General features: G+C 33.8%; 1 protein-coding gene across 1 annotated transcript; it reads right to left on the bottom strand.

Annotated features, from left to right (window-relative positions):
• Positions 1-32: 32 nt before the first annotated feature.
• On the bottom strand, positions 33-2205 carry LOC109608888 (potassium/sodium hyperpolarization-activated cyclic nucleotide-gated channel 2-like). Its single transcript, XM_049969966.1, has one exon. It carries the CDS (start codon positions 2203-2205, stop codon positions 649-651), a length of 1557 nt encoding a protein of 518 aa, XP_049825923.1. The 3' UTR covers positions 33-648.
• Positions 2206-20225: the final 18020 nt, after the last annotated feature.

Raw genomic sequence — 20225 nt, forward strand, 5'->3', positions numbered from 1 at the left:
ATGAATTAGGTTCCGGCGTCACACAATTGTGTAATAATTTATTGTACTGATAATTATATTTACGTCAGAGGAAAAGTGAAGTAGATTCTGAATTACTTACTTTAAGCATCGAGGTAATTTCGTATAATTTTAATAATCTACCTTAAATATTGGTAAAACAAATACTGGCTTCACTCGACGAAAAATAAAAACGAATTAAGTAAATGTGCGGAACGTGTGACCGGTTGCATATAATAAGGTGTGGAACATGCACATATAACCCAACATGTAACGTGGGCTGCATACAATAGGGTGTGGAACATATAACATGGGTTGTATACAATAAGGTACCTTAATGTAATATTTTTCATTTCATGTGAAACATACATGCCGATCGAAAATCATTTGATCCCACTGAATTTTGAGAGGGAGATCGTGCATAACAGAGACAGTAAAACTCCACAAATTTACTTTGAAGTGAGAATCTTTTACTGTCTCTGTCATGTATGGTCTCTCTCAAAATTCAGTAGGATCAAAGGTTTTCCAAACAGTATATTATTATTATTATTATTATTATTACGTTAAAAACTAAAATATTTAAGATTTTAAACCACCTTTATTTGTAATCAACAGTAAATGTATCTTTCAAATGAATAAACTCGATTAAGTTTAGTGTAACTTTTGCTTCAGGATGTTGAGTTGGTACTCAGTCTCTTTGGCATCCCGAATTCCCCGACGTTCCTCGTCCATTTTCTTCAAATCATCCATGATATTTTTGTTATCGGTGAACTGAAAGTCTGCATAATTTAACGAATACACTTCACTAATTTCTATAGCGATGGCAGTCACCAGCCGCATATAATTGTTTATCAAAAGGGCACTCTCGCCAAATATTTCGCCGGCAGACAAATGGTACGCCTCCACGTGTGAAGGTGTGTACGTGGCGATGGTACCACGTGAAATGAAGTAGATGTGAGTGGCTCTTTCTCCGTATTGGCAGATCTTATCCATTGGCATGTAGATATCTAAATGCATCTTTTTCATTAAATTATTCACATCGGAGGTATCCAATTTCATTAACAGTGGGACACTATGGACAAACTGCCGACATATGAAGGTTTCAATCTCGTTCCTGAGATTGTTATTTAGCAGATTTTTAATTTTGTTCTCCTTAAAATATCTACGCTTAAATTTGTAATTGTAGTAATCCAATAGTTTTTTCTTAAGGTCGGGTGGAAATCTCTTCTGCTCTATGTAGGCCTCCATTTGATTAATAGTTACGTAGAAGTCAAGTTTGGTATTGATGTTTGTGAACCAGCAAGATAAGAATATTACTGCGAGGAATAAGTGTAACATTTGCCCCAGAACCACACAAATTATTGACATAATTTTTTCGTAAGGAACACTTATAGGGTAAGGGGGTACTATAGACAACATTAAACCTGATGTTCTAATGTAGCATAACAAGAAGTGCTCGATGTTTGCAATTTCCGTTAGATTGTAAGAAGAAATCCAACTATATAAATTCCGATCAACTTTAAAATTAGTTACCCTGCAATCAACACTGGTTATCATGTACACTACAGTAAGGATACATATGAAGAATCTAAATACGTCTATCCATAAGTTTTTTTCTAATCTTAAGTATTGTTTCATATTTTGCGAATACTCGTAAATGGATATCATGCGAAATACTTTTGAACATATCAAGACACAATATAGATGACGCCAATATGTATATCTGAATAAATCATAATGAACTGATATGGTGGCAAATGGAAAAATGGGCAAAATGTCAACCAAAAAATATGTCCGCAAATAACGGAAAGCAATGTATTTGGGTTGCAACACTACCTTATAAGTTTTCTCATTTATATAACCAGTGAAGAAAATCACAATGAAATCCACAATATTAAGCGCTCTGAATATAGAATGAGCAATTTGATGATGCGAATTAAACAAAGCAAGTTGATAAAAAAGTGTGTAGATAAACCCGAGGTAAATGAAGATCAAATAAATCTCATAGTAGATTCGAAAAGTGCTCAAAGGATGAATGATACATTTGTACTTAGCTTTGTGTTCCAATTGTGCATGTTCAATATTTTCAAAACTCTCGTACAGGGCCCAACTTCTCGGGTGCTTGTGCGATACTAGAAATATGCCTCGCAGTCGTTGTTTCTTTGTTGGTTTGACTTCAGAGTTGACGATGCAAACGTGACGATTCATTTTAGTTTCAAATTACTGCATGTCATAATTTGCAATGTGACAGTATTGGCATTTAAAAAGAAACAGTCTAGATTTATGTTAATTAATGTAACGTTATTTTAATTCAAGTTGTGGGCTAAAAAAAAACTTCTCCTCCCTCTCAGTTGGATCCACTACTGTTTCGGTTATTATCAAATGAAACCAATCATGGAAATAAATTCGTTATTCACCCAACTCATTATTATTAACATCCCTGATATAATTAAGTAATTATGTTTAAGTGTTCAGGTGCCCCAAGATTATCGGAGGGTGTGAATTAGACATATTAGAAAAGTATCGAAGGGGTTGTTTTAATATTTTTTTATCGGTATATATCACCTATTGATGACAGCCAATACGTGATAAAAGGGCTACCTTAATTTCAAAGTGCTCGATTCTACCGTTGATAAATAAACGAATCAAATGTGATAATTAAAGGGTTGCAAAGTGAAAACATTTCATCTTATCAGATATTCTTAAAATGTTTTTTCAGTCATCACTCCTTTTAACTTTTAGATTATATCGTCTAAAGTTTCACTTTATTAAACCGAATAAGTCCTTTATTGCAAAAAGGTTTTTACACAGACTTGTCATAAAAACAAACCGTATTATATCGCTAATTGTTGTGCGTGCAATTTAAACTTGTTTGTAACATGACCGTGTATGTGATGATTGTTATTAAATTTCACCATATTTGATGACCCGGTCGATTATCTTGAAAAAATTAAATATGAAAATGTCAGCGAGATGCAACACAACAATGGCAATCGAGCCGAGCTCGTTCATGGTTTATGGTGATAATGATGGTTAACAACGCCACACACAATGTGCTAAATTTAATTTTTCCAGGGCTAATTAACTTCGAAGCGAGTAGGAGTGGCGGACATTTCAAACAATTGGAAAGAATTAATTTTATGCCAATATAGTCATTCAATTTATGTTGGTAGGTAATTAACAAGTCGTACGATTACCAGGAGAAAACAATTCACTTTGTCTTGTTTTAAAATTTGATTTTACTTTAGAATTCCTATTTATTTCGCCTCATTTTAATATATAATATATTAAAATTTTTTTCCCGAAAACTCTGCTATTGAGTTGAAGAAAAGAACCTCCACAATGGCAGTAACAGTAAATCGAAGTGATTTCGCGCGACGGGTTCCGTGGGAATCCTCTTGGTTCGAGCGCCTCCTTTCGGTTGCGAACAATGGAGCTTAATTAATTTCGCATTGTTATCGATGCCGCAATGACACTGGACCAGGCTACTTTATCTCCATACGTAACGAGGCCGCAAATCGGTTATAAATGAGACGCGAATCTAGTTTGCGAGTGATGGAATATGTTTATTAATTGGTATCCCAATGGGCCGGACAATTGACGGCAATTTATCAAATGGTTTTTGGGAGATGCATGTAGGAAGAATATTTTTGGCTCGAGATGATGAAGTAAGTAAGTAGGTACTTAATGTAAGGAGAGAAGAGGAAATAATCTAGAGGAAAATCTCCTTGAGAAGAACAAAAGTAGATGTTTGAAACGATTAAATTTATAACTACTTTAAGTGATGATAAGCAGCTTTGGCAGTGCGATATCTTTCTGAATATCATAATAGGTAATCGGACTACCTTTAGATCGTGTTGGGATAAAACGAAAACCCCGACAAGTTATAAATCAGATTCGGCAGAGGTGTGAATGTTCAATTCGGCGGTTATTACTTACCATATTGCTGATGTTATTGGGCGGACTCAATTTAATCATTTTTATTTATGATTCCGAAGCTGATGTTGATTACAATGCAGATAGAGCAGTCACTTTCTTGGAAGGCAATTAAAATAAACTAGGAAAGAAGATGTTTTCATAAAAGTTTCGTAAAATTCGTACGCCCAGAAACACTTAAATGTGTCTTCATGAAGTGCCTATTAAACCGTTTTTATTACATTCCCTTGAAGAGTAATTAAAGCAAAAATAAAATGTACAATCTCCGAATTAGCATACGTAAAAAGACCCACCACATTTCAAAATTAGGTTAAGTATCGAGGAAACAGTAGTTAAAACACAATTTGTTTTAGTAATGTATGTAATACTAATTGCGAAGCAGTGGACGAAAATATGCAAATTTATCATTTCTTCGGGCGGACTGCAATTAAAAAAATTCTGATCAAAGATGCTATAAGAGTGGAACAACTCTAATTATGAGCGAAATATAATAATCAGGCTAATCACATGCAAAAACGTATTAACGCAAATTAACAGGGCCCAATTAAGCGACATTAAAGTCAGAATGTCAATAAAACCTATATCAACTGATTGCTTAATAAAAATATTACATTTAAAATATTATCAGTAAATTATATGAGTTGAATAATTGCTTCATTTAATAACAAATTTTTGATTTATATTGTTTTTATTAAACGATCTTACATAAACGATTGACGGCATTTAAAAGACTGCAGCCTCGAGAACTGGTTCACATGTGCATATACTTTAATTAAATCTCATGGGAAACGCAACACCTTCAAGTGAGAAGCACAAAACAAACTTTTAATTTAATCTTGCCAAATTGAGAAATGGGCTTGACTCATCGATAGAAATATTGAAATAGCATTTTGAGGTCATTCATTTACTCCGAAATTTTTTAACGAGTGTAGACCACCTATGCGAATTTTTATTAGTCACTAAACCTCTTTGGAAGATTTCATTACAAAAACAATTACTTCTCTCTTTAAAACTTCATATTAATGGTCGCCGTGTTCCACCCATTCGGACTTCATCACTGGTTGATTTATAAAAAATGACAGTGCTTTGTAAAAAGTGCGTATAGAGATTTTAATGAAGATGAAGATGAAGATGAATATTCATCATATTTCAGTGGTACGGTGTGCAGTAATTGATGGTAAATACCTCTAAATAGCCACACCGACTAATTAAAGATTTTGACCCAAATGAAAAATGAACTTTTTCAATTATGTGTAATTATTAAGGTTTAATTGCATAGAATTAAGTTTATATTGAATATTGTAACGGGTAATTACTTTTTGAATTTCAGTTAAACATTTTACAATAATAGGTTTGTAATTATCATCGTATTTTTTATAAAAACTTTCCACATTTCCAAAACAGTTTGTTGATATTGTGGCAAATTCTCGTCGCAGGCTAATTGATGGGTCTAAGGACTATAAAACATGTTCCGAGCAAATTTCAAGTGATGGTGCAGCCCATACCACTTTTTAATTGTAAATATATAGTTTTATAACTCGGCATCTTAGCCATTAATATCTTATCAGGCTGAAAACCACAATTAAGCGATCCTAAAAATTCTTAGACGCTCTACTGAAACGGAGGCAGTTAATGGCGGGAACTGTGTTATTATTTTATCGATTAAAATGAACATCCTATTATCGGTGGCTTCAATAAATTAAAAACGTTTTCTTTTAAACCATAATAAACTGTTTCTAACAATATTATGTTACTATTAACTACCAGTTTTATTGAAACCTACCTGAAAACGTAATTTCACAAATTATGTTTAAGTATCGACAACCAGATTACTTTTTCGTTAAAGGGTTTATGTAAGTGCCATATAAAGAATTCTGTTGCTGGACAATTTCAAGAATAATATTACAAAGAGGGACAAAATTAAGTAATTGGTTGTACAAGGAGAAATTTCACGATAATTGACATAAATAAAGTAATAACGCAAAAGATATCCGTAACTGCGGCACTGGCCCTATATAAACACCGTGGCAAACTTTTGATAAATTAACACGACCTCAATATGCCAAATGTAAATTGCCTGCGCTAAACATTATAAGTAGACAGTGTAAAACTTTATATTTGACAAATGAAGAATGATTATCGTAGCAATCATTACGACGGTTCTCGCTTGCAGATTTATTGTTTGATTGTATTTATTATAAATTACATCAAAAACCACCATAAAAACTATAAATTACCCCATTTATTCATATTATAAATATATTTGATAATATAAATCAAATCACAACAAAATCTAAGAACAAAGATTTCAAAGTAGTATTTAAAACATTGAATGAAGACAATTTTTATTATTTTCAGGTACAATTTATAAAAACGTTTAGTGAGTTCGTCTTGAAAAGCACGTCTCAAATTAATACACTTAACTTAACAACTAAACTACCACATTTTATTACCGAAAATCGAAGAAAACAACACAAATCTGCATAGGATCTAAGCCCATTCAACCCGCGAACCGTGTTATTTTCAAAGCGTTCGCCGATGAAAACAACAGTAATTTCGCATTGGGGTTTTCGGATTCGGAAAGGGTATGAAAGTTTGTAGAAAAAAAGGAAAGATGAAAAATACCGGGGGAAGGTTGGCGGGCACTCGTGGCCCGCCCGTGCCAGTCCAACAGGTGAATCCACCTGCCACCCGAACACACACCGAACGCACTTGTGTAATCACCTGGCCGGTGCGGCTATCAAATAGATTGCGACGAAATGTTTTATCAAATAAGGACTGGACTTCATTTCATTTGCGATTTCATTTTCGCAACACAATCGAACGTGATTCCGGAGTAAATGGATTTTAATCGGGTTTTAAACTTGCTTGCTCACTCAACATAGATGTTTCCAAATCCGATACCTAATCAAAAAAATGGGAAAGAGCGATGTTGTGACAACATCAGAACAAAAATTGGGCCCGATCCTGGATTTCTTATTTGACGAATTCGGGTGAAATTAAGATTCGCCATTAAGAAACTGACCCGCTATAATAATATCCAAAGAAATCATAGTGATCGTACCAAAATTGGCAGGTAAACTCAACGAATTTTTGTCACTCTCTTAATTAAAAGACTTTTACCGTTATCAAACTGCCTTTGTGCTATTTATTATGGCACATGATTAATATTATTAAATTTGCACCGAATGTCGTTTTTTACGATTATGGTACAAGAAACCACACTTGTGTTGCCAGAGATAAGAAGCAGTCCTAATCCAGAAATTCAATGAGTCCAATTACAGATAAGTGTGACAAAGTATGATTGACCAGAATTTACATAAGTGAATTTCGAATTTTGATTGCGTAACCCGGTTGTTAATATTGTTAAATGAATCTCTTCCACATATGCAGATTGTGAGTAAAAGCCAATTAACGTAATTAATAATTTTTTTCCAGTCGCAAGATGATCTGTTTTCAAGCATTTCTTTGGTGCCCCTACTTAATCAGTATGTGGTAAAAGTGTACCACCGTACTGGAGATATCAATAAAAAACCGCGAGTATAAATTCAAGACATATTTCAATTGGTATTTTCCCATTTTAAAAGCGGTCCGGACTAAAGATTAAAATGAGAGATATATTTTAAAATATATCGTCCAATAAGGCCGCAACGTTTCGGCAGCTGCTGGAATAAATGCACTTGGTGTACAGCTATTTCCGGGGCACGAGGTATAAAAGTAAATTTGTTTCTTGTCAGCTTGTCCTCTTATGCAATAATAATTATTGAACGTTGTTCAAAGTATCTCGCATTTATTTTAATAGATCCATCAATGTTAAATGTAAAAGCAAAATTTGTGTCCGGGTAAAAAACAAACAAAATAACGTACAATTTGGTGAAGGCATCGAAAAGTTGTAAAACTGGCGCTTGTTAAGGGACCGCTTAATTTCCACAAAATAAAGAAAGTGCCAGTCCAATTAAAGAATAGTTAGGGCGTTAGTTCATGACCCGCTGATTAATTGTTTTTTTCATCAGCGACCACACATGAAGCAGTTGCCGAATCAAATAAAAGCAACATCGTTAAGACTGTACTCGATGGGAATTTGTAATTTTAAACATTAATTGCAATCATGGTGAAATTGCAGACATATTTTTACGATTATCGATACGGTATATTGAAAATATTGATGAACCGTGTTACATATCTTCATTTGTGAACGTTTCATTATGTTTTAATTAAGGCTGCATGGCGGTCAGATACGTTATTTCTTCATAAGTGTAACACACGTTTAAATTGTTAAGATCTTATTCAAATCAATAGGTTTATTTTTATGTAATTTTGTCTGTTAATGAAATTGGCGGACTTTCAACCTTCGTCATGTAGGCCTGCCATTCTCGGACATCGCACATTTTACGAAGCAGGTGTATCCCGATTGCGTCACCGAAAAATAATACTACGACACACGACCACAAACACTTTCCCTACTACCCTTCACATCAATCGGAATTTCACAAGATCATATCTTCCAACATAAATATTGCACTTTATCTATTTATCTATGGCGAACTATTCCCTTTCGTTTAATTAGAGCAGGCTGCATTTATGATAAAAATAGATAGCAAGTTGGCCGCCTATAAATTTTAAAATGCTGAATCTTCCTTTGCTAAAGACACCACGTATAGAATGTGGACCACAGGCGAAGACACCAAAAGTGTCAAACAGAGCGTTTAAGACGCGTGCATAATCAAAACTACTGTATCGTAATTTTCGTCCGGTCACGTGTGGTCAAGGGTGGTTCGGTTGGCGCGACGTATCGATGGAATCCGGGGGTTGATATCAAGAACGTGGTCGTGTGTACAGGTGCATGTGGTACAGGTGCATCCCAAGGCCGCACCCCGTCGTCTAATCAACTTTGAATTTTCCACGTCCAACGGCCGATCTTATTGTTCTGGATGGCCTTTACGACCTTATTAGGAGTACGGCGAGGGGGTGCAGCTTGACTTTAAGCACTGTTTAATGGTTAATATCGTCGGAATTACTTTTGCGGTTGATCTTTCATTTGATTAAGTGTATAAATCTGATTTTTCCTTTGAATGACCAGTAGGAAGAACTTGAGCAAGTTCTTGTATTTGGGGGGACAAAAAACTGAAATTAAAATTAAGAAGTTGTATTTGTTTTTACTGGAAACCCTAAATTTAACAACTTAATTAAATTTCGGATGCCTTTAATCGAAAAAACGTTTGTTTATCTCTGTTTTATCAACCTGAATTTTATCTTGAAATGCTGTCAAAAGTTTTTTTATAAGCTCTCATTACAAATTAATGCTTCAATAAAACTAGATGTCTTCGATAAGGCTTTAAATAATTCAAACACGATTGGATCAATTGGAGATAATAAAATGGTTGGTTACTTTCGATTTTATTATTATTCTTTCAAGGAAATTGAGTTGTAAAGTATTTTAAACAGAAATCAATCGTAAATTCGTTGGACCTTTGTAATTCGATAGATACACTTGTCAATCTACTTTTGTACGCACTCTTCAAGTTCATTTAATAGGCATGCAAAAAATTATATTTTAGTAAATTCCAGTAGTTTATACCAATTAAGCCGCGTAACATAATATTATTCGTGACAAAATATATGCAAAACATTGGACTTACAGGTGATACATGATATTGAGAGATAAATATAGCCACTTTTACCGATTACGTAATATAAGTTTAATAAAAAATAAAACCCGGTGACGAAACCGCGAATATACTACTTTCTGAATCCATAATAAAGATACATCTCAATCACGTTTATTTATATTAGTACGGTCAGGTGCAAATCAAAAATAAGAATTTATCTGTTAAATAAGGGAAACGATTCTAGGAACTAGTATTAATTCTCCACAGCTTTTAAAGTAGCAGGTGTATATGTATATTTAATAGGGTTGATAGTCGAATCGTAGACGACAATGAATTTGTAGTAGCAAACAATTGTAATTGATATAATAAACAACTTGAGCAAAACAACTCGATGGCTGTTGCTGGCCTTTAATCCCGGCGAATTTTAAGCAGCATAAATTTTCGTTCGCATTGTTCTTCTTGCACTTAAGTTACGATTGGAAGTTATTTTTTAGTGGCACATACAATTACGCAGTGTGTCTTTGCATATCACCCGTGCACATCATCGCATCGCGCCAAGAATCTAAAAATCTCAGATGATTCAAATCCGATATCAAACCGCTGACAAAGGAACATTCGTTCCGTAACTGCCAATTAAATGAATTATTGAGAACACCGAGAGTTGATGAAGGTCCGAAAAACACTGTTTTAAATAATGACTTACAAATTATAAAGTGAGCGCAGTCGGTTGAAAACAACAAAAACGAGCGCTTAATAAATGCGACCGCAGTGCGATAATAAAAAGCCAAAATTGGATGTTTTCTGATAATTCAGCCGATTTACTTACATGTTTACAAGGAACTGCTAAAAGTTTCACGTCCATCTTGTTCTCAAGTGGTTTATGCCTAGTTTTTTGCCGGGTTTGGCGTCGCTAATTGCACGTGCACACTCAACGATACGACCGAATGTAGTTAGTGTTTTATCGAGGTTTTTATTGATGGTGAAATGATAATACCTTTGTGAGTTTATTAAGTACATGATTATATGCTAGGACAATTTTCTACACAACGGTCGGTGTTAAGGAAAAAAGGCTTCTTCATAGAACCCAATATAAATGATCTGTCGCACGAAGAATTGGAAACGATGTGGCACCGGAATCAGTCGGCAATTACGGAATATTGATCGTTAATTTGTCGGAGTAACTGTCCCAACAGTATTGCCATTAAATCGCAATAAATCATCCGGTGTTCCGCAAGGTATTCCACTTTTGCGGACCCTGACGTCTCTATCCGAAGTCTACTGGTTATCGCAAAACAAACGAAGGTAATGGGGTTTTGTTGTCAACTACGGTGGCCGGTTTGCATCACACTATCGACTCTTACCGACATTTACAGGCTTACATTAAAGAGTTGCTGCTTACATTCTTTCGTGGACATTTCAGATAACCCAATATGACTTAATTATTTTTATCTGCGTGATCTTGGCGAGGAACACCGGGAATTGCTGCTAATTGCCGACTGATTGATTGCCATCGGGTTTTGCACAAACCTGAAAACTCCATTTCCTCATCGATTAACTCGAAACAAGATTTCAAGATGCAATATCATAATGTAATCAGTGTAACAATATAATTCATCTCGAAGCTTGAGGCTGCGCTTTAATAATCACCAACATTTATCAAATTACATAGCAATATATCTAGCACATCACGTATTTTGTGGTTCATCCCTTCGACCAGGAATAGTACGGGACACACGTAAGGGTGGCCTTAAAAAAATTATACAGTTACTCCGGTATTGCCCCAAGAGGTAATATGTCAGATCCAACGAAATATGGACTCATAAAGGTGGAGCTTCGGCCTATTAAAACTAGACATTATTAGAGAATTTTCAGGGCATGTAAATCATTTTTCAGTTTCACTCCGATTAGAATGTGAACGTGCTAAATTTAAAGTTGACAGTGTACAGGAAAACACTTTAAATTTTTACTTGTTACAAATCAAATTCTGGCGATGACTTAACCTCCTTAAGATGTTACCCAGTTAGCTTATTGTCTTAATGTTGTCTAGACTTAAAAATGGCGTCTTTAAAAGTAAATTTAGATTTTTTTAAGTTTCAATATTGTCCTTAACAATGTTCTGTTTCAACATTAGTTGAATGGATCTCAAATTCCTTTAACAATTTTTCATTAGGGGGTGCTTAATTACATTCGATTTCTTTTGTCTTATATCAAGTAGAATCACATTCTGATTCACGTGTGTGATGTCTGAAGGTGCCGACACTTGAGGGTGGTGATTATTAACTCTTTCGACCCCTCGTTAGCGCACGCCCGGAGCTGAAACCACCCTCGCTCGAATCCGCCTTCATTAAACATCACATGGATCAAGGTGATCTATGGCGATCACCCTGGGCGACGATCAGAATCTACGACCCTTTTGCATATAACAACCACCCTCAACGAAAACTCCATAGCCACAAGGTAAGTATATATATTTGGGTCAGTGTTTGTGCGTATGAAAATTTACTTGGACAGTCGTAATTTATACGAGAAATTTAATTGTTCCGATCGGAACGTTAAAGTAACATAAAGAGTACGTGTAATCGTTTCGGCTAAACGTGGGATAAAGAGATGAACAAATTGCATCATTAATATATCTTTGGAAATTTATATCTGAAATAAAACATCACCGCAAAACAGGCAACGTTCCTTGCGACATCTATTAGCGTTGTGGAAGCTATTTGTTTCGTTTTAGCACCGTTGCCGATACCATGAATTTTTGCATTTTAATAACTGTTAATACGTTGTTAAACAGTGAAATTTGTTTAGTTTCTTGTTTATTTCCGGGGATTTATTTAGTACAATTAATTTGAACTACGACTTCAACTAAATGTGAAGCTGAAAATTCTTGTTTCAGTTTATAAAATTACATCTCCCAACCATAATTTAAGAAAAACTGTAAGAGACACAATTAAATTTGAGTTTATTGTGAAAGAAATGTAAAATAAATTAAAATGAGGATGATAATTTGGCAACAGAGTGGATTTCTCACAGCATACAAGTTTCGATAATTTATATCGGACAATGGCAGAAAGCCTGGGAAAGACTAAATCCATACAAATTACCTCGGAGACAGTAATATATTATTTTTTTTATTGTTGCTGTGTACTTGTTATAATGAAAATTATTGTGAGGCCTTTATGGGTCTTACTAAATAGCGGGTGGTACAAAGGATGATAAAGTTAATATCAGATACGAGTGTTTTTTCGGTTTATTTGCCGCAACTTGAATAACTGCGATTTTTTAAAAAGATGCCGTTTTGATGCTGCTACCGAAGACTTTATCACTGGATTCCGGTGTGTCAGGAGACTCCGATGTAAAATTTATTCTTTGCCAAAGAAATATATAAATTGTTCGCGGCAGAAAAGTAGATAAACATCTAAATTCTTCAAATAAAAATTTATTCAGCCGTTCGATTTAACCAAACAAAACGATCTATAAATGGCACAAATAAAGAATAGCAATGAAAATACCAATAATTATCATAAAGAACGCATTTAAACTCCACCTTAAAGATAATATCGACGCGGTTAAAGGAAGATTGATGATGTCATCGTATCTTTCTTCACTTAAGATCACCATTAAAATGATTACATTTATTGAGCGCCGTCGAAGATTATCTCGAAATTAGGTTTATCTGCGCGTATAATTTCTGAATTACAAACGTCGAAAGGTACAAAACCTTAATTTTGCCTTTTATAGGTTTAATATGTTAAAAACGACTTCTAAATTTATCGCCATTGACGACAATAGGAAAAAATAATGTTTAAATGCATTTTTGCTTAATTAGTCAAGTTTTTTAATATTTTTTCTATTTCACAGAAACTTATATTAGGCTTTGAAGTTTGTCGAAAAGAAGTGTTAACCTCCATTATCATTAACATATCCTATCTGACCATTATGGGCGAAATCAATTTGGTTATCGTTGTGAAATGGGCCGATTAATAGAAAAATCTAACGGTCAGTTAGCACTATCGCGTAAAAGGGTATTTAAGACTGCTTTACGACTGTATTTAAATACTTTTTAAACTCTACAACAAGCCATAATCACCACCTTCCATTATATTCACACTAAGGCCAGTGAGAAGTCGATAAGATTGAATGGAATAAACTTAAACACTTTTTATCGCAGGTCTGTGACATTTGATATCTCAATGCGGCGCCGTATTTGACATCTCGGCCACTATTAATTAAAAAGTGTGGCCAAAGTGTAACCTCGAGACAGGAAATAAACCATTAGATGTGGAGCTTAAGTGAAATCTCTCGTCTAGGTACTGAGTTTACGATTAGTGCGTCTGGACCATGTCGCCTGCCAAATATGATTGTTTCGCCATTGTCTCTTGATAGTGTTGTGTGAATTTTGGCGGTCATTTATCATGTTTTTGATAAGATGGACATATTCTGCTAATTACAGGTCATTTTTCAACCGCATTTGGAAAATCAAGGGTGTGCTAAAGCAAATAGTGACGCACCAAAACGTGGAATGAAATTAATACAACTTTTACCCTTGTGAAGTGGCGACTTCTTGAAACTCACACTTTATTTACAAAAGTGCCAAAAGCAACATTTCGCCATTCCAAGAACCAACTCTTCAATAATAATTCATTCCGTCCGAAAACAGTATCACTTTTTTGTCTGTGTTAGTTTTAAGTAAATAATAACATAAATGTTACAAGTTTTTTGCAGGTGCCTGATAAACGTCGTGATGTCCAAATCGTATAATTTAATATTGGAATCAAATGCAGTTTCGTGTATTGCTCCAAATTGCTAGTAGGAAAATAAAACAAACATTCGTGCCTCTGTGCTACTACCTGTGTTATAAAATCAGTGGCGTATCAAAGAAATTGGCATAAGTAAACATAAAATAATTTTTGACTTTTACCCTTTATGTTACATTTTAATTGTTGCAGTGCTAAAATTATTTTTTATAATTTGTAGGGAATATATTTTTTGGTCCGTAGTAAGTAACAGGATTGTGGGGTGAAAATAAATTTTATACGTCACTGTACGACACCCCGAATCAATCGTAAAATAATAGAGTTGTTGGTGTCGGAATTGACACGCAATCCTAGATTTTCTGACCTAATTTCACATCACTGAAAAAACCTCTATCATTTAATATAATGTACACACATTAACCGTAATTCCGTCATAAAAACTTCCTGTCCCGAATTTCGGGAATTTCGTCTGAACCCACGCAAACTGAGACACATAATTATGGGTTTCGGGGGGACGTTTATTTTTGTTTTTTTAGAAAATGGCGAGTTGCATAATGTCATGCGACAGACAATTTCGATTGTCTAGGGGCCGAAAATTTACGGGGACACATTTACACATAATTATCGAAGTGTAGGAGACATGTAGAAAAAAAGGAAACGGGGAGGTTGTAGAAATAATTGAGATATTTTGGGTCCACAATTTTGCTATTAAAACGGTATTAGGCGTTTTGTGGTAGATGTAATAAATTCCAACATTTTTTCTTCAACGTGATTTAATGGGTTTTTGTTTGATCATACTGGGGTGGTCTTTAGAACAATAAATCTGAATGGAAAACACTGATAAGGAGAACAAATAGCTTAATTGTATTTAAGTTAAAGGTATTTTAAAAGGTTTGATTTTTAACCCCTCATTCGAATCTCCTTTAACGTTTGATAATTTCCTTTTTCGAGTACAAAATAACAATAAATTGATGTGTTAGTTAGTGAATGAGTGAGTCGTTTCCATTGACACGTCCGTGCGATTCATCGAAACAATTCTTCAAGTGATACGATCTACAAGTGGACTCATGCCAATTAAACAAATAAAGATGTATTTTCAGATAGAGAAATTCGTTTTCTCGCCACTTCGGCCTGTAACTTTATATAACCATTGTTCTAGCTGGTAACTTGAGATGTTCCGTGTTGGACAAGGCACCAACCCTTTTAACAAATTAAATGAGCATTAGATGTAGATAATTTTTGTTTTATGTAAACAATAAGGGGATTAAATTTGTTTCGTTTTTATCTTAGAACATTATCAGTTGTTTATTTGCCAGAGATTTGTTTTAGATGACTAACAGTTAATCCGACTAATAACGTGCCAACGAAGTGCTAAGGTATCCATTTGTAAAACAAGGCCGGATTTTGTTTTAACAAGAACGTAACTGATATTTTTTTGCACCTATCACCAATCTTATTTGTGAAACTTGTGAAAAAATTTAACGAAGTGTTCGGTCGATTTTGCAGGTTTTTTGTCCTTTTAGAACACCCACAGTTAGAAAGGAAAACAAACAAAAAATCGTGACTCCACACAATCAAAAGGGCACAATGATATAACTTGGAAAAAGAGGAATTTTGTCAGATATGGACCTAGACTAATCAAATTCATGATTAAAGGAAATCCAGAAAATATAGTTATTTGCGTGTGGTTCGGCCACCCATTCATGGTCGAAAATTAAAAGTTTTTATTTCTGTCGGCTTTTTCGGTCGGCCCGTTTGACCGTCCGATTACCGAGTGTTAATAACAACACTTGAAATTACACGCACAATTTGACATGGGTGACAATGGCACCGATATTATTTACAATGTGATGGCCGCATATCCATTATTTTCTGTGGCTTCTGTTCGACCGACACATGTCGGCCTCTTTTATCTCGATTTGTTGATGAAATATTGGCATATGTGTCTTTTGGTGGCGAAATAAATCCTAAGCTTGCCATATAGATTCATTCAAGCGGATTTTAAGTTAGAAAAGCCATTCTGTCACCGCTAACGGTAAAACTACTTGCTTCTTTTTAAAATGTAAAAAAGTATATATACTAATCAAGAAAGTTTCTTCTTATTACACTAATTAACTAACTTCATAGATTTCGTTTTCTTCTACATATTTATATAAACTTTTCCAAGAAATTAAGGCACCACATCAATAATAATTGATTATTATTAACATTTTTAAATTTTTCTCTCTCTGTATATTTATTAAAAAATAGGTTTTTATTTATAATTGTTATATAAAATATTGTGTTTGAAAAATACTGAACTTAATATAGAATATGTATATGTCTCTACTACGAATGACAGCCTCACATCTTTTGTTCAAAAATATATATACTTAATCAAGAAATAAAGTTCCTACTAATTACACAGAAAAATTAATTTTTTCCATGTTTTCTTCTACATATTTATATATTATACATATATACTGTTCCAAAAAATTGATACACCACACCAAAAATAATTTATTATTATTTTTTCAAATAAAAAAATAAACGTATACACTCTTTGTATATTTATTTAAAAATTTGTTTTTAAATATAATTGTTACAAAAAAATTAAAAATATCTTTTTTTCTAAAAAAAATAGAAAATTAACAAAATTTGATGTTTATAAAATATATATTATAAAAAAGGGTATTTCTACTTCTACTAGGAATGACAGTTTCACATCTTCTGTTCTTATTCAAGATCTGGATTCATATTTCATTTTGGTTGAAATTCTCCCAAATTTCGAGTAGAAGATATTCAACATCCTTATTGGGACTGTTAGGACGGTCCTTAAAACGTCCCCCAAATTTGTCTCAGATTCTATCAGATTAAGGTCTGGACTGCGAACTGGACAGGTCATACCCTTAATCTTAACGTCAGCAACATAATTTCGAACAATACAGTCCGTGTTGTAAAAATGCATTACTAAAAATTATGGCCCTATAAAATATATTTTTAAGAATATCTATATTAAGACCTATTATTAGAATGGAAATTTAGAAGGAATAGATTTAATATAACATTAGTTCATTTGATAAAAGTTTGACACACAGTATGAATTTCTTGAGGGTCAAATAAAAATTTTTATGTCAAAAAAAAAGGAGAGTTAATTGAATGAATATATAAAAAATCAAGAAGAGGTTGTTTTGCATAAAAAAGCTTAGCCATAAATCCATTTATTGGATTTAGTTCCAATTACAGCCTAAATTAAAGAATGTTTTAAAGATTTACAATTTATGAATTCTATGTAAAATTTAATATAAAAAAAGTTCGTGTAAACCACTGTTATTTAACACCGTATCGCATTTGTTAATTAAACAGAGATTTGTATTATTTCATTAGTAATTAATAAGAAAAAACCCGATTTGTTTGGTGTTTTACCGACGACATTTTTCGGCACTTGTTAAAATTTACAAAATTAAGTCACGTTCTTAGTCGTGCCTTAATGAGCAGCTTACTCAAAAAGTAAGAGTAGTTTAATGTAATTAATTTTTAATCATTACCGATCGTGAATATGCATTATTTATTTCTTAATTTAGCAAAACGATTTCGTTTAATAACCGGTGATTCGATGGTTTTAATCGGTAAAAATACTTTCCACATGGGCAGTGATATAAGTTAATTGCCTTTAGATACGTGCTACTTTGAATAAAGCAAATATAAAATTTTATTTTCACGCGCTTTTACAAAATTATTACGTTTGCCACATTGATTAAAGCAAATGAGTTTCGGTAAGTTAAAAGCCAGTCACATAATCATTTCCATTTCGTTTTAGTAACGTAATAACAACTTTTAGGAAACGGAAACCGCATTCAACGATTTAATTCGAGTCAAATCTAAAAGCCTTCCCGAAATTATCATATTCCCTCAAAAAGTTAAGTGGAGGATACGTTTAGCATTAAGGTAATTTTTGGTGGTGGTAATATTGTTTTATAACACGTATTAAAGCACATTAAACGCCATTTTTTGTTTTATGTTTCTTAAATTGTGCGGCGCACAGACAAATCCTTAACAAGATGATAACCCCCTCGAAAGGGGTAGTTAAAACGTAAGTAAAAGTAGTGGCGGCACTACAGAAGCAATAATCAGGGCTGATTTATACTAAGCAGAGGCGAGCGTTTTATAATCAGCCGAAAATACGGGAAATTAGAGTATAATTTTAAGTGTGATATATATTTTTAGTGAGAGTGTGGGGTAATTTGCTACCGTCAAAGGAGGCTGATTAGCAACAGCTTTACACCTGGTTAGCTTAACAAGGTGCAACGAAAAGGTCACAGCCGATGCTTCTAATAATTTACGTAATAAATCTCAATAAAATTGCTGATGTGCAATAATTATTTTCGAAAAAGTTGCGTTACCAACAATTTCGCGTAAAAGAAATGGAAGAATGTCTTTAATCAATACGAACCGGCGAAAAATCGATAACAACATAATTGATAAAGTTTGGACAAGAAATAAGCCATCATCTCAATCAGAGAGAAAATTTTAAGCACGGCAAAATGAGGTGACTGTTAATTGTGAACAGCAGAGACAATTTTTTGTAATAATATTTTTATGCCGCTGTTATTTTAACTGAATTCGTGTCAAATTGTGTAACGGATTTATTTTATTCTTATTAAATAAATTGGTAAAATAATTTCATATAAAAAGAATTCGTCCACTACAGTATAAATCGATAAAAGTAAATAAAAGGGCGCACACGGACAATTTGTTAAGAAACTCAATATTTAAAAAAGGTAATGTTCACGTGGTTTGTGGTTTCGGTTTTACCCTATATTAAATGATCTCACCTTTGGGTCTGTGCCCCCTTGACGTGCGTCATAAATCAGTTGTTAACAAGACAAGGCGCCCGACAAACGAGCTTTCTAACCTATAATTTTCTTTTCGATGCGTTCGTTTCCAACGTCGCGGTTTCTGGCCCCGCACACACACATACACAAACACACGTAGACTTTAAACAAAAATCGGTGATTATTTTTATGGGTGGGTAATAACAACCCGACCAAAATTAGGACTAGTCGGATTTCGGACTGAAAGGGAAATTTGTGGAAACGCCCCAGAAACTACCAAAAGGTGCTCTATCATTTTTTTCCTGACAAATTCGGCTTGAAATTATACAGGAAATTGGATTAGGTTTTTCGCACCTCTAATTTTTGCTCAAAAGTGCAAAATGGTAGTCAATTAAATATAGATCAAGCTCAAAGTGATAATTTGTTAGTTGTAAATTGTACATTATCAACTGTGGTGTTAATGAAACGTCGATTTTCTAGTCCATTCATGGTTTGCTATAATGATTTTGCAAAAAAAAAACTGTTAAAGATAATATTTATACGATAAACGCCCCCAAAAGTTGGCCTTCATTATTTTTGACTAACAAGTCTAAAATTATACAGCACAACTGTATGACTTTTCAGCATTCATAACTGGAGTAGAAAGCCTATTTGAAAACAGTGAACAGTAAACCATACAAGCAAAGAAACAAGAATAAAGACATTAAAACATGTTTACGATAGCGGGGAAAGAAAGAAGAATATGGTAGGGAAGGAAAAAAGGATCAGGAATGATTTAGTACGCGAGCAAATGATTATTGCAACAACGCCTCCAACGCCTTGAGCGCCGACGACCGTTTAAAACAAACATCACTGTTGTTACTTGTTATTTTAATATCTCGTTTCGTATTGCCTCCGGTCACCCTTTTGCCACACTGCAATGAATAATGAACGATTTATCTACACATTCGTCCATTTATATGTTATTAAAGATTTGATTTTGGATGGGTGCCCCCTCGACTCCCAGTGGCGCAACAATAAATATTTTAATTCAACCATAAAGTTTTAAAGGAAACACATTTCTTTTTATACAATCGTTCATATAAACATAAGTTGTTCTATTTCAATAAGTACGT

Source organism: Aethina tumida, chromosome 7, assembly GCF_024364675.1.
Source record: "Aethina tumida isolate Nest 87 chromosome 7, icAetTumi1.1, whole genome shotgun sequence".
Lineage (NCBI taxonomy): Eukaryota > Metazoa > Arthropoda > Insecta > Coleoptera > Nitidulidae > Aethina > Aethina tumida.

What these genes read in the sequence shown, in the direction of transcription:
- LOC109608888 (XM_049969966.1), bottom strand. Translation starts at nt 2,205, where the DNA reads ATGAATCGTCACGTTTGCATCGTCAACTCTGAAGTCAAACCAACAAAG.